General features: G+C 37.5%; 1 protein-coding gene across 1 annotated transcript in view; it reads left to right on the top strand.

The window, feature by feature from the left end:
* The window catches only part of AGMO (alkylglycerol monooxygenase), a 194,809-nt gene that overhangs the window by 66,857 nt on the left and 112,635 nt on the right, over window positions 1–15,317 (top strand). Inside the window, exon 4 of the mRNA XM_059818947.1 lies at window positions 12,484–12,587. Within this exon, the coding sequence (XP_059674930.1) occupies window positions 12,484–12,587 (104 nt within the window). The remainder of the gene's footprint in view (window positions 1–12,483; window positions 12,588–15,317) is intronic.

Genomic DNA, 15,317 nt, shown 5'->3' with positions numbered 1-15,317 from the left:
GAAATGCTCTTGATCTAAGGGTTTGTAATCTAGTTCCAGAGAAAATATGTGGATGATTAGAAGAGTGGTGTGATAGAATTAGGTGAACATCTATGTGGTGATATGATTGCCTTGACCAATTACAAAATGCAGATGTTTATTTTGCTTTTAGATTTAACAACACCTATGCTATTTATAGACTGTACTGGCATCCTGCTAAGACATTTATTATTCTTTTCAACGATTTTTATCAAGTCATTACTATCTTTCTTGTAATTTTGGGGTGGAATAAGGAGAGTATTTAGTACTCTTAAACTACAGTTCTTTTTGCTAGTAGCAGAGGGAAGTAAACAAAAGCCCTGTGAAGTAATATTTTTGTTCCATAAACTAAGGAACAGAGAAATTTACTGTCTGCCCATGTCTCTCAATTCCCATTTACTTTATCAGACATGCTGCTTCTCTATGGCAGTGGTGAAATAATTTGGAATGTTATTAAATGGGATTAAAAAGATTTAAACAATGTTTTAATAAGTTTCTGCAAAGTAATGTCAACCTTCATATCCTTCAAGTTCTTTATAAACACATGTGAATTTACTGTCCTGATGTATTTCAGCAACTAAATCTAAATTAGGTTCGCTTGTGTTCATACACTTCTGTCTTGTCTGTCTTGTCTTCTTCCTCCTCTCTGGAGGTGAAGTAAAGAAGGTTCCTGTGGTATAGTCACTGTCCTAGATTTTGTGATACTGGCAGCAGGTGCTGTAAATTATACTACTTTGATTATCTGGGTCTTGATTCCCTAATGTAAGCTCCTAGCAATTCCTCTGGGGTTTTAGCAAAGGATATTCTTAGCCTGGACTGGTATAGTTGTGCTGTGCCTCCCTCTGTTCAGCTGCTGCTGAGGGTCTTTTGGCTGAGCAGCTGAAAAAAAGACTTCATCCATTGCTGGGGCCTTCTACCAAAGAATGTAAGTTAGTGCTGGGATGAATACAGGGTAGTCATTTAACTTACAAGCTTTGAAAGCCCCCATGCTGGGTATAGAGATAATGGGTACTGGTGTGCATATAAAATATCCTATGAAATTATACATAAATGCTTACTGTTTGATATGTCTTAACACGCTGTAAAACTTCGTACTTACAAGTATGTTTTCCATAAAAAAATCAACACTTTGCAGATAAAGAGAAAGATTCTCTGTTTCCCTCTCCTCCTCTGCTAACTGTGGGAGGAGATGGGCTGTGGAAGAATAGGATTTTTTTGGTGGACTAGAGTTACGTTTGGCACAATCTGCCTAAAGAGGCCAACATCAAGCTCTCATATTGGGTCAGTTCTTTTGTCTAGCAATGGATATTAACCAGAGATCTCAAAGCAGCAAAACCCTTCTATTTTTATATTGAAAATAAAATACGCTACCCTTGCCAGATAATAATGACACTTTATAAAATAGAGGAGCCTATTTTTCTTAGGCAGATCTGTTTCCTATATACTATTTTAGCGGTTGAGGTAAGTCTGCAGTCTAGTATCTTCCAATTCATAGCTTTAATGCTTGTTTTTGTGTGTTTGGAAAGTACAAAGTACAACAGATGCATCCTGCATTGAGCTTTCAATCTTAGCTTATTTTATAGCTTAGAGCAATCAGATAAAGGATAAAAAATAATTAATTTACAGTGGGGTATATTAAAATGTCATAATCAGTTAAAAATAATTTTTTTTCTGTACTTGGTATTTTCTGTCTCTGAAATCCTTTCCTTTCTGTTAGCTCTGCTACAAATTATCCAGCCACTCACTAGCTGTGGGCTTTTAAAGTCAGAAAATGCAGCATCAGTTAGGAGACATGTGGCTGCGAAAACCAGTGAGCATGTAGGAGGAGTGCCTTTACGGGTCAAGTGCTATAGCTGTTCTTTGACAAATCAGTCTGAATTAGCATCACAGGAGCCTGTTGGTACTCCTGCTCCCCCACACCTCCAGCTTCATCTGTTATCTGCTGCAGTTGCCAACCCTCGTTTTACACTCCCAGACCTGTAATCTGTTTCAGTGCTTGCTGGCAGTGCTGGAGCAACTTTGACCCCACAAACATCACTACCAAGACTTATGGCAAACATTGAAATAGACTGAAGACTGAAACTCCACTGCGTGTGGCTTCACCAGTCTTCAGCTAGTAATAATTTATTAATAATTTATTAATAATGGGGAAAGAGGAAATGGAATTAAAGTAACTCCTCTGACTGATGGTCAAAGTTCAAGAGATAGTATCAGTAGCAATGGATATTCACGTAAAAGGCTTTCTTAAAGGCTGTTTCATGCCTTTTTGCTAAATGTGTTTGATCATAGTGCCGGTACCTGTATCCCCAGGGATGGCTCCAATGTAAAGGTCTAATTGTGTAGACCTTATTTATGCACATCTTTGTTCCCTGCTGAAGGGACAGGACAGGGAGTGGTGGGAGAGAAAACCTTGAAGATAGCATTCTGGTGCTAGAGGCATCATCTAGATAATCTTAGCTGACACACTTAGGGATGGGCTCTACCAGATGGAGCCCAGCTTGGTAGGGTATTGAGGCGAGCTTATATGCCCCCTTTCTCTTTCAGCTTTAAATTGAGGCTGCATGCTTTGACAGTTGCCTTGTGTTCTGGTCTCTTTATCTAATCTATCTGTCCACACAGCTTCCATGTCCTTCTTGTTAGAGTGATAAATGGAAAAGGCTATTAAAGTTTCAGCATGCTTAATGGTATCTGTTACTATATTGTTTTGGTTTTTTTATTTCTCAGAGAAATAATTTCACACTTGTAAAACAAATGTATAAATAAATATGGGTGGTCAGTCTCACTAAATACCTGAACTTGACTTCAAAGGGTTAATTGTCCTTTGTTTCAAATTGTATAATGAACTTGTTTCAAAATCTGTTAAAGCTAATGGATATTTTTCAGCTGAATTCATAAGTTCTGGATCAGGTCCATAGAGGCTACCAAACTCATGTGCATTGCCTAAAGTGTCTGTCTGGCTTTTTCTATGCTTTGCACATCTACAAAGGAGTGGGATGAAAATTGGATGTAAATGTTTTTTTCTAGAATATTTTAAGAGTTTATTTAAGGGGGGTGGTGTGTCTTGATGTCCCCCAGGCTTTCCTGATATCTCAGTAAATTTCAATAGATTCCTTTGCAAATCTAGTCTGCATTTCCACACATCTATCATTCAGGAACTTGGCTTAATAAATCATCTAAAACGCTCTGCAAGAGAAAACTGTGTAGAGCTAATTCCTCTTTTACACCAGAATAACTTCATTGTCTTATCAGTGTTAATTCTTATTGCATCTGGCTTGGAAAAATGAAGAGCCAAATAAATGAATGCAGGAATTCGACCTACAAGGTAAAAGTTACATGAAGGGGCCATGGATATTTCCTTTGAAAAAGTATGTTTATGCCTTTGAGTTGGAGGACTTTAATTCATTCCAGTTCATCTTTTTTTTTTTTTTTTTCTGTTTGTGTGTGTTTTTCCCTAGCATTCTTTGAATATATTGTTCTGAGGGACAAAAAGTAAGAATAATGTGGCTGAGGTAGTATCAGTTATTGTTTTCGTCCTAATATCCTGCAGCTTTATGTTTCTTTAACATATGCACATTCAGAGTTTTGAACATTGTGGGAAAAGGTTTCACTGGCATCCATTCTTGCCATTAAAGTGCTTCCCATCTGAATATTGCCTGCCAAAGTATGTGGTATCCTGCAGAGCAAGAGGATGAGGACATAGATTGCAATGAAGCTGAACAGTTTGCACTTCCTAACAGTGACACGAGACATCAATCTTTTGTAGAGACAGCCCAGAATACAGGAGAATAAGAACTCTCAACACTGCCCACGCCCCCCCTCCAAAAAAAAAGGATAATTATTTTCTCTTTTTTCCCTTTCATTCCAGAAGTTTCCTTGTAAGATCCTCCAAGATGAATACATTATCAAATTGCATAAACTGACATTTCAGTGGCTGAGACACTTGGGGGGGGGGGGGCGGAAAGTAGGTTCTCTGAAGTAACTTTTTCTAAAAAAAAGAATTTATTTAATTTCATCTCTGTTCTCTTTATCATCAGGCTAAGGAGTAGAGTGCTAATTTGGTCACAGTTAATGTGTTTCACACATTTATACCACAGTTTGACATCAGTATTCAGTAACACCAAGTTATATTATACAGGTTGGCAAATGCTCAGAACTGAAGATTGCCAGTGCTGTAATGGGCCGTATTTGGAGATGCCTGAGTCAAGTATGCAGTTTGTATAAAGTGGCATAGATCTATAGAAGTCACTTTGCACCAGCTGCTGAGGATCTTCTCCTTTACACAGACATTTGTTGCAGGTTTTTATTTTAAAATGTAAATCTAATTTCACCAACAGAATGATTTATAGTTGTGCAATTAATGAGCCATGTGCTCCTCTTTGTAGTAAAAAAGGTGCAGAAAGAGCTAAGTGCTGCAAAAAATTGGTGTATCAATGAGCTGCAAAAGTTAACATATACTGTTTCACTCAGTCAAGAGGCTGTGAGGGTGTAAGGTGGCTAAACCTTGCTGTAACCAGTAGGAACACTAACTGAAGAAAGGATACTTTAAAAACTTGGGCTAAATATTGGACTTATGCTGAGAAGTGCTTGACAGGTCTTGGGACTGGGTTCACAAATAGGATTTTATCCTATGATTTAGTTATCCCTGAAACTGCCATGGCACCAATTTTTTTTTTTGGTACAAATCAGAGCTATTTTCAGACCCTTACACCTAAAGAATCTGTTATGAAAGCCAGAACAACCGTAAACAGGGTACCTGAATCAAACCTTAACACCCACAAAAGAGACAAGTCATTTTGTAACAGATGCTGCCGTCATGGTTCCTCACGACCCAGAGACTCAGATCTTTGCTACAGAATCATGCAGAGCTCAGGCAAACAAAACTTTAACCAGCTGCAGAGCTGCTCCAAGCAACTAGCGAACTTGAACAACTGGCTTCAGGTGTGAGAAACAGGCTGGTCAGGCAAGTTGGTATAGCAGAATTTGTGTGTGAGACCTGCTGTGTACGGAAAGACTTGCCAAATATCCTACTATTTTCAGAGGTCACATATATACATGTTACTAAAACTTCATTCCTTCTGTGTGTTTCTTCATCTTTTGAAATTTTCCTATTTATCTTTGTGGAGGTGTCCAAATCCAACATTAGCACGCTAAAATTGCTTTGGATCATTTATCTTTCTTTCCCCATGAAGGAATGCATATTAATTTTCTATTGAAACTATGAGTGAAGTCAGAGATTGAATCACCGTGAATTAATTTCTGAATCCTTACCTAATAAAGTTTATTCCATTGTGGTTTTCCATGGCATGTGTGGAAAGAGACTGTTCAATTCTTAGCAGCTGTATGAAAAGCTCACAGACAGTGGGTTAGGACTGTCCTAATATAATTAACTGAGACTCTTACTCTTGTTTGCATTGATATAACTACGTTGCATGAATTTTGATCCATGCAGCTTAGCTTCCGAGAAAACTACTAGTACGAGTAGAAGAGTCTTCGGGAACACTGTGGCTTTTTCTAGCCTTTCCATTGGTATCCTATGCTTATGAGGATGCCAAGAAATAACATAGTGCACCTATGGGTTGACAGGACCATTATTTTTGACCTGGCCAAGCTCTGCTTTCCTAACCACGTGGTATCTCAAATATTTTACAGATCCAGAAGTGTATCTGAGTATAATTCACAGTCCCCCAGATTTTTGCTAAGCAGGGATATGATCTGGCCCATTGTTTGTTCTGGGTAGCATATGTAATACTTTGGCTTGTCGTGATTCTTCCCACATTTCCCTAGACCATTCTGCATCTTAAGTTTTGCAGATCTTATTATGGATTTTTTGTGTGGGAGCAGTTTTGTGTTTTCAACTGGTATGGCAGCAGATCAAGCAGGAGGTTTTGGCTTGTGGACAGATTCTGGAGGCAGGTTTTGTAGAAGGTTGCTCCAATTTTTGGCTTGTAAGCCATGGGAGCATATACCATGTATTACTTAATTATAAGTTAGCCCACTCACTAAATAATTTGCTGACCACATACAGTAATTTAAGAAGAGGGCTGAAAAACAAAGATAATACTGAACAAAGCACAGAAAAAGCACATCTCGCATCATGGAAGGATCAGAAGCTGAATGTGTAGTGAAATTTCCTGATTAAGCTGCTGGATTGCAATTATGTAGGTTTCAGTGAGTCTCATGGTAGCATTATTTTCTGTTTGCCACTGGCTGTGTGACATGCTGTATGATTGCCTATCCTGGAATTACCTGGATACTGCAATATATTTCATTGCAAAATGACCAAAGAGGACTAGATAGTTCTGAGGCTGGAAAGGTGCTTCTGAGTTGTTCTACTTCTCCTCCTGACACACAAACTCTGGGCACAAACGCTAACGGAGTCTTTTTCCTATTATTCTAAACGGTGGTGGAACTCCTGCTTTCTAAATGCTGAGAACTGGTCTGTGTCAGGTATGTGCACAGATAGATGCTTCTCAATAAAAATGTGCAGAAGAAGAAAGTTAAGAAAATTGTTTGAAGGTCTATAGTGAATCAAGTCTAATTCAAATTCACCACTTGAACTCAGATCTCCTTACAACTAGTCTTTTGATCTACATGTGATCATCCTGAGAATACAAACTACTAACACTCACTGTAGCCAAGGCCAAAATATAAGAAAAATGTGCCTTATTAAAAAAAAACAACAAAAAAGTATACATGTCCCTGTATACATGCTTCTTTGTGTGTGGTATGTAATACAGTCTTCCAGATAAATTCCTTGGATCTAGTCCTGTCCTCATTAAACCTGTACAGCCCTACATTTACACTATTGTAACTGAGGAAATAATTTGTTTCTATAAGAATTATATTTCTAATAGGAAGGAAGCAAAGGCTTTTGGCAAATAACATATCTTGCAACTCCTATTGCACAACACTAAAATAAAAAAGGTAAAGCAAAGTTGGATCAGAAGAGTAACAAAAGAGGGACTACACCACAACAGACTCAACAGGAGAGTCATGTACAGATCATATCTACTTCTGTTGTGGTGATGATAACTAATCTGTGTAGGTAGATTTCTGTTTTCACATGAGGTGGAATGGATTCTAGGGTGACTTCCCAATTTTAATAAAGGCATTCACTCTGGGTCCTAACATACAGGTTTTTAGCCAACTTTTATTAAAAAAACCCAGTAATTGTCCCTCCCAGAAACAAAACTTAAGTGCTGCCCTGTCTTAGTGGTTGTTCATCCAATGCAAGTGTAGAATCCAGCAGGGAAAGAGACTCTTTGAAAAAGCCCTGCACGAGAACAGATTTATTCAAACATTTCAGAAGCATCAACAGAACAGATCAATTAGAACAAGGCAGGAAGGTAGTAAGTAATCAAACAGTTGTTGTTTCGTGAAAAAGAAAAGCTAATAGTTTAGTGGAGAAATTACTTAAATACTATGTATTCTTCTCTGTTTTATCTTTGTAGGGAGGGTTGAAATGCATAGAAAAGCAATGACTGGAAGATTTACCTCCCATGCCATTTCAGTTTCCTCAGTCATCCTGGGGTTTCTACTAATTCTGGCTGGAGAGAAGCAGACCCACGAAATGATCCCTTTTCTATTGCTTGTAGGTGAATGCAGCACAGAGTACCTGCCTGTGAAGCACTGTGGGTTACAGCTGCTCTAGGAAGCAGCGGTTTCCATGCTGGTGTCAGCAGGGACCACACTGTTTCTCGCCATATGCTTGGCTTTGTGGAGTTCATAGTAATGTGGTAATCTGTGGCACAGTAAACGCAATTTTGCTACCTTCTGAGTTTCTAGCTTGTTAAATTGTAGTTCAGTTCCTCACTGAATACTGAAGGTATCTAATCTTGTAAGAGATGGCAAGTATAGTCAAACTGAAGGTTTTGTTTAAATGTAAGTAGATGCTGAGAATAAACTTTCACCTGTTCTCCTAGCTACAGTCAGCGTTGACTGAAAGAGAATGGAAACTTTAGACGACTCATCATATGGACGTATTTCTAAATCGTGTATTTTTTTCCCACTTTACTTTAGATCCAGGTCTTATAAAGTTGTGTCCAAAGAAATTACCCTCTTTTAATTAAAAGGTCTATCTTATCTTTTTTTATTCAACAAAGATTCATCAAATCTTTAACCACTTCACTGATTTTGAGGATTGTGTAAAGGTTGTTTTCCTTGACATCACTCCTTGAAATGACTACATGTTTTTTTAGCATACATGTTTTCTCCTGTTGTTAATAAAAATGTGTTGGGCTGTGGAAATCACTGAAAGCTACAGAAACGAGCAACAACAAAGTCTCATTTTGAACTCTCCACATTATGGATTCTTGAAAAGAAATCTTATGTGCACGATGACCAGTTTCTACAACCACAAAATAAATGTTTCAGAAGTAGTGAAATATGGCCCAAGCATCGGATCTATCTTTGGGTCTCATAGAAAGGGATTTGATTAGTGCCAAAAAATGAATTTGAAATAGAAAACAATTAAGGCTAAATAGAATAATTGGTTACCATACCAATATGGTTGTGACGGTGTGTGAAATGTTACATTTTATGCATTAATTAGGAGGAGGAGGGAGGGAAGAGTTGGAAAAGAAGTATAACATCATTAATCTTTCATCCTTTTGGAAAACCCAGAAAAGAAGATAAAGTGGGACTGCTGCAAAAAAAGCTTCTTGATAACTGGTGCTTCATTGGTACTCCAATCAAGAAGCTCCAGCTTCTTGATAACTGGTGCTTCATTGGTACTGCAAGGCTACTATTAAGTCCCTCGAAGCCTCCTCTTCTCCAGGCCACTTCCCTCAGCCTCTTGTTGTCTTTCTTCTATCAGTAGAATTCATATATTGGACTAATTCTAAAAAAGACAAATCTTCATTTTCCTTTAGAATTAGTATTAGACAAATATCTCAACTGCTCAGAGCCCACTGATTTTAGCAACTGCAGGTCTGACTCTGAGATAACTTCATGGAGACTTAAAGAGCTGGAGTGAAAACTGAGCGCCAGATGATAACTCATCCACCAAATGTAGCACCCATTTTCTTTCCTTCCTCACCTATCTACATAGCATCATTCATTCTCTTTTGGGCTTACATGCTGATTCTTTTACAGTTTATATTGGGTAATGGAAGAAAATATTCATTGCTTCTCTACAATGATAATAATAATGTATTAAACAATAATTAACTCCAGTAGCAAGATGTAGTTGTTCTGTTCTTCCCCAGATCCAAATAGCTCGTCAGGTCTCTACCCATTAAAAGGAACCGGGGGAAAGCCACACCAGGAAAGGAGGCCCTTGCTGTGCTAGGTTATAATTTGTATAACTTTCCTCACAACTACACGAAAAGGAAATACCACCTTTATCTTCTGTTAGAGATAGTTCTTCATAATAGCAGAACATGCAAAAGGTTTCCATGACCCAACTGGGTGGAGTACTCAGAAACTTAAAGCTGGTCCTGCTGTGAGCAGGAGGTTGGACTAGAGACCTCCTGTGGTTCTCTAGCCTGAATTATCTTACGATTCTATGATGTTCACTCTCCTGAAAAAAAATAGTGGTTTTGTGCATATATGTATTGCAGTTATGTAATTTCTTAAATTGTATTTACCAATCACATTTGACTTAGAAAACATCAAAAATTGGCTTCTCCAATTCCATCACCCACTTCTTACCTGTGGCTTCACAGGAGAATTTGACTGGAGAGTTCTACAAAATGCAGTAATACTTCCTGTTTTCTACATAGATTTTTTTAAAAAAACTTTGTTGGAATTGGCCATATCTCAGTCTTGCTCTCTTTTTTGGTCATTATGTAATGATACATATGAGAAAGTGCATGTGAGAGAGTTTTTTATAATTTCATTCTCATTCAACTAATTTTTCTCTTTTTGCTTCAAGTTACCATTTCGAATGAAAAAGTGAAACGACAACTCTTCTATAGACACATACATTTTGGTTTCTGTCGTGGGTAGTTGGTGAGCAGCCAGCTGTATTCCTTGAAGAGTGCTTGGTCTGTTTCTTACATTTGTGAGATAGCTTTTAGGCTTTATGATTGTAATAATTTTAATGTACTAATGGTTACAGACTGAGTTTTGGGGTGATCTATTTCACACTTATTCATGATGTTATTCTTTTGCTTCAAATAAAAAGTTATTGATGATCAGTTTCTTCAGATAAATTTTTAAGACAAAAATTATTTCCGATCATCAACTCTGCCTATTTTGCCAAGGAATTTAACATAGTCTGTGCCATTGATGTCAGCAAGAATAGGATTAAGGAGCAGGATTTAATTTACTTAGCTCTAACAGAAGAAGTCAGAAATAGCTTTAGCAGTTAAATTACTTGTGGCAGAATTGTTTGTTTATGTCCCTAATATTCCTGTGGTATACTTTTGAATGATAGATCATTTAAGCTGACTTGCACATCTGAAAGATTAACATTTTACCAATATTCAATTACCTTATTCCATAGTCTTGTTAGTGTAAGAGGCAGTTAAATAAAATGCCTTTTTAGTAATTCATTTTGAAAACCGTTTGACCTTAACTACAATGAAAGTAGACTGTAAAAATCATCATAGATTCCCTTCCTTCAACTATTCACAATGCTGAAAAATGACTGAGGGAAAGAAGCAAGATCCAGTTACTGTACCCTGTTTGTACAGCTGCACTTCATTGAGTGGAGGCTTGTGTTACACACAGTTTGTGATAGGAAGTAAATGCTTTTAAAACAACTAAGGAGACAGGTCTTTAACCTCCACCTTTTCAGATGCTTTGTTCACTCATTTAGCTTCTGTCGAGGTCTTGGGAAACATTTCGAATACAAATTATTATTGAGTACTGAAGCTCACGTGAATAATTCATCTCCTAGTGAGCTCATTAGGCAGAGATGCATTAAGATACTGTTGATTTTATTATTTTTTTTTGAGAGAGAGGTCACTAATTCTTGATATAGTGAACACTTGTTCCTTCAGGAACAAATGCTTTTAAAGAAGGAAGAATTCTCAGATAGAGTGTTAAGTGTTTTATGATAGTTAAAATTACAGTTTTAATTCAGCAATTGTAAGGATTTTCAGGGACCTAGAGGACATTAAAAAATGGTGTTGTCATGTAAATTACCAAACTGTCAAAATTAATCAGATTTAAAATTCTCAGTTTTTAGCATACAAGACTATTACCTTCTTTTACAAGACTATCTAGTCCTTTGAAATGGTGAAGGAGCCTTGAGATTCATTAAGAGGATTTTTGGCATTACTTTACATTGCAAGTTAATCACCAGACCTCAACTATTCAATGGAAGCTTGGCACCAGATAATTTCAGGACTTTAAAGACACATGATAAGATCATTCTGTGAATGTGATTCTAATATCTGCCAAAGGCACTTCTCTAATTGCTCTGGTGAAACACGTCAGTGGTGATGGGAGTGTGCAGCTGGTGGACAGCCAGTTAACTTTTAATTTCTGTAATCAGCTGAGGCTTTGTGTACACTTCATCCCTTGGAATACACGTGACCGTAAATTAAGGTTTATGCTAAACAGGCATTATTTGGGCTGCATTAACCACCCACTTTCTCATTTTGCTCTAATTAAGGACATCCTTATAGCTATACATCTGGCCATGAACATTTCTATCTTAACCTCCTACTTAAGACTGTACAGATATCAATATACAGTGCAGAGGGGCCACCCAGATCTGCACTTGATGAGAAAATGCCTGAAATACAATCCGGATTTTGAAGTATCCTTATTCACTGCAGTGCATTAGAGGTGTCATGCCGTCAAAGGACAGGGCTGACACTGGTTTTACCCTTATTCCAGCAACTTTTTTTGAACTGTAGCACAACAGAGCCACTGCTCTCCTTCAGCTGGGTCCAGAGTTCCCAGCAAGTGGCTATTTGTCTTTCCATTTGTCTCTGGTGGGCAGTCAATGGCTGTGTTTTGTGGTCTGTGGTACAAGTGGGCTTGAAGATTTACATGTTCCAGAAAACTGTAAGCATAACAGCAGGGACCAGTTATGTTGTTTAAATTTGAAGTGTAAGACTTTTGGAACATTTTGTGTCCCCTCCGGGTCTTGAAGTAGAACTTCAGTAAACAAATGCAGGCATGAAAGCATCCTCAGTCCCTGTCCCCCTGAACCCCGTAACAGAGCTCCTACTGACTCACGTTATCAGGACTCAGATCAGGCTTTCTGGTGGCTTAGCTCTTGTCTTGCACATCTTTTTGCTTTTCCAGCAATGATTTTAGTTCCTGCCACAGCCTCACTCTCCTCAGCATGAAAGTTACACTGACTTGTGTCCACTTACTGACATTTAACCCAGTCTACCCAAACTCAGCTCTGAGCATTAGTTTTTATTACCTGCTATACTATGGTGGTAAAATAGCAAAGTGTAAATTGGGGGAATATTTGCTTTTAGCTTAAGAAAAAAGGCCTTGGGAAACAAATGTTGCTTTGTTCTCTAGTACATACCTCATTAGAAATTATGTGTTTTGCAGAGGTTAATATAGTGTGGGCAGCGCACCAAGTACATCATAGTTCTGAAGATTACAACTTATTCACAGCCTTGAGACAATCTATACTGCAGAAGTACACCTCCTGGGTAAGTTGCACAAGATCTGACAAACAAATAAATATCAATAAGATTTACTAAAAGTGCAAATATAATGTTTATTTCCCTTTGAAGATAAACATAAATTATTTAAGATGTCTGACACTGAAAGCACAGAAGCTGAAACTGAAGAATCTGAGAATCACAAGCTTTAAAAATACACTCATTACAGTTTTTACAGCAAACTTGAAAAGAGATACAGTAGTTAAGTTTAAGAAGACTAATTATAACCCTGCATTTATATTTTCATAGATTTTGAGTAAAATGGGACAATTTTTTTCATTCTGTTATTCATGCATAAGTACAGGAAAAGATCAGAGTATAGCGTAACTACTCTAGAATATGTCTGTATAACTGAAAGCAGCAGGGAGAGAAATCATTACTAAAGATTGCTTTGGACATGCAAATACGTTTTTTTTTTTGTCTCCGCTCATTCATGTCATGTGTCAGTACTCCAGTAAGTAAGGGCACTATGCCACTACTTTTACCTAGTGTTATTTCAGATATAATTTCTTTTAAATGGTGAGCTGTGTACATATGTAATATAAAAGAAGACGAGTACTCACTTACAGATTCTAAAATGTATACTTCCAAATACATTCATAAATGTAACACACTATTCAGTGATTAGTTTTGGGCCCAGGATAACTGCTGATTTCCTCAGTTGCCCTCTCATGTTCTCTTTTGACTCTATTTTTTAACTCAGATTGTAGTTTGGTTGGTTGTTTTTTTAAAAAAGAATAATAACTTCAAAATTTGAATTTTCTCAAAAGCAATATTCAATGTATTTTTGTATATATAAAATGCTCTTCTCCAATGAGGTATAATACTGGTGGTGGAGGAAACCCACAGTCCTCTGGCAATCTGTACAACTAATGTATAAGCAAATGACTCAAAGCCAAGAGTGTGTGCTCACACATGCAAATCCAGTGTAATTCCATTAACTTCACTAAAGTTAGTCTGACTTTATGCTCACATAACTGAGCATGGATTTAACCTGTTGTTCAGAACTGTTTCAAGGCCATGACATTAGATGAGTTAAAGTGCTAGATTCCAAAATAATTACTAGTTGTTCTGGAAATTGTGAAACAGATACTATTCATTTTGTTTCTTAAAGTCTTCCCTGTAAATTCTTGTTATTTTTTTATTCAGAAAATAGTCATCTAATCTAGTAGGAGTGCTTCAAATTTAAATGGCCATAATGAACAATAGTGGAAGGGATGCATCTCAGTCACAGCTCTGCTTCCTATGTAAATACTGCCATGTTAAAAATTTAACCTTTGCACATTTACCCATTGGGACCATATGTGCAAATGCTTAACAAAAACAATAATTCAAAAAAGACAAAAAGCCTGTGTGTGCATATGGGTGTGTGCATGAGCACTTTGCCTTCATGGTTTTGAGGATGATACCTCAGAGAGCATAAAATATTCAGGAAGGCTAAGATGTCTGGCTGCCTTATATTTGGAAGACCAGCCTCAGGACCACACTGGTATCACTTGGCAAATAATATATATACATTTAAAATTCATTTGCTTTGAGCAAAAGGAAGTCAACCTAGGAATCCGTAATACTTTTGTGTGCAGTGATTTTTTTTTTTTTCCCCACCAAATATTTGGTATTAGCCAAGACATTTGATTAATGTAAATATTGGTTTACCTCCCCCTAAAACTTCTGAGATGTGTGCCGGTTTTCTTTCTCCAAAGCCTTACTGTGCATGAACACAATTCTTGCTAATTCTTATAGTACTGCGATTTTTTTGGACTGCCAGACTTGTCCAGAACCCCATGGATGCATCTGCCTTGAAGCTGACACTCAGTGAAGCCTTTAGTTACTCTCTGAGAGTGATGTGATGTTGCTGAATGTGTACTGTTGAATGCAGTTTGACGTGCAGTTTTGTGGAGGCTGTGAGAAAGTTGTGGTGGATGATGTGGGATTCTGGGACTGTTCTGCTGCCAGCTCTGTATGTGTTTTAAGTTAAAATTTATAAGATAAATAAATCAGCATATTAATCTGTGTGGGTTGTGCTCAAGCTGATTGAAAAGATGTGAAATGAAAGAGAAGAGAAAAACATGCTTGAAGTACAATCAGTGGTGTGAGATGTACCCCTGAACTTGGAACCAAATGTGTATTGCTTCATGTTGTTTGCACACACAGCGTTTCTGTTACTCCAGTGGAGGGGCCATAGTGAAGCAGACCTGCTGTTAAGACTGAGAGATGGTTTGGAAGACCATTTTGTGGGAAAAAGATGTGGAAAAAATGTATATTCATTTTTAAGAAGAAATCAGCAAGCTAATGCTATATAAATCTTTGCTTCTGGTGAAACGCTTAGTTAGAGTTTAATTGTGAAAGGAGAAAGGAACATACACACCTTGAAAAGCTATGATATAATTCTGTGAGTACCAGTTCTTAACTTTCCTCCAAGGGTAAGATTTGATTGCAAATAGTAGATCCATAATAATTTGATAGCTTTAGACTATATGTTTAGATAAAGAGTTGAATTATGCCTTGATGGTTTAAAAGCAGTGGAAACATCTCCATATAAATCTGGAAAGGGAATGGGTAATGCTGTTCATTTCAGCACAGTCACAAAGTTGACTTACCTACTGAGGAGTCTGCCAGGGCTGGGATCTGTAAGGGGTGGGGATTTTTTTTATCCTTACCTTTAACTACCTGCAGAATCCTCACAAAAGCATAGCCCGCATGAACCAGCTGTTGGCA

This window comes from Gavia stellata, chromosome 6, assembly GCF_030936135.1.
Source record: "Gavia stellata isolate bGavSte3 chromosome 6, bGavSte3.hap2, whole genome shotgun sequence".
NCBI classification, from domain to species: Eukaryota; Metazoa; Chordata; class Aves; order Gaviiformes; family Gaviidae; genus Gavia; species Gavia stellata.
The sequence above is the reverse complement of the archived record's forward strand: the minus strand, read 5'-3'. Positions and strand labels throughout refer to the sequence as shown.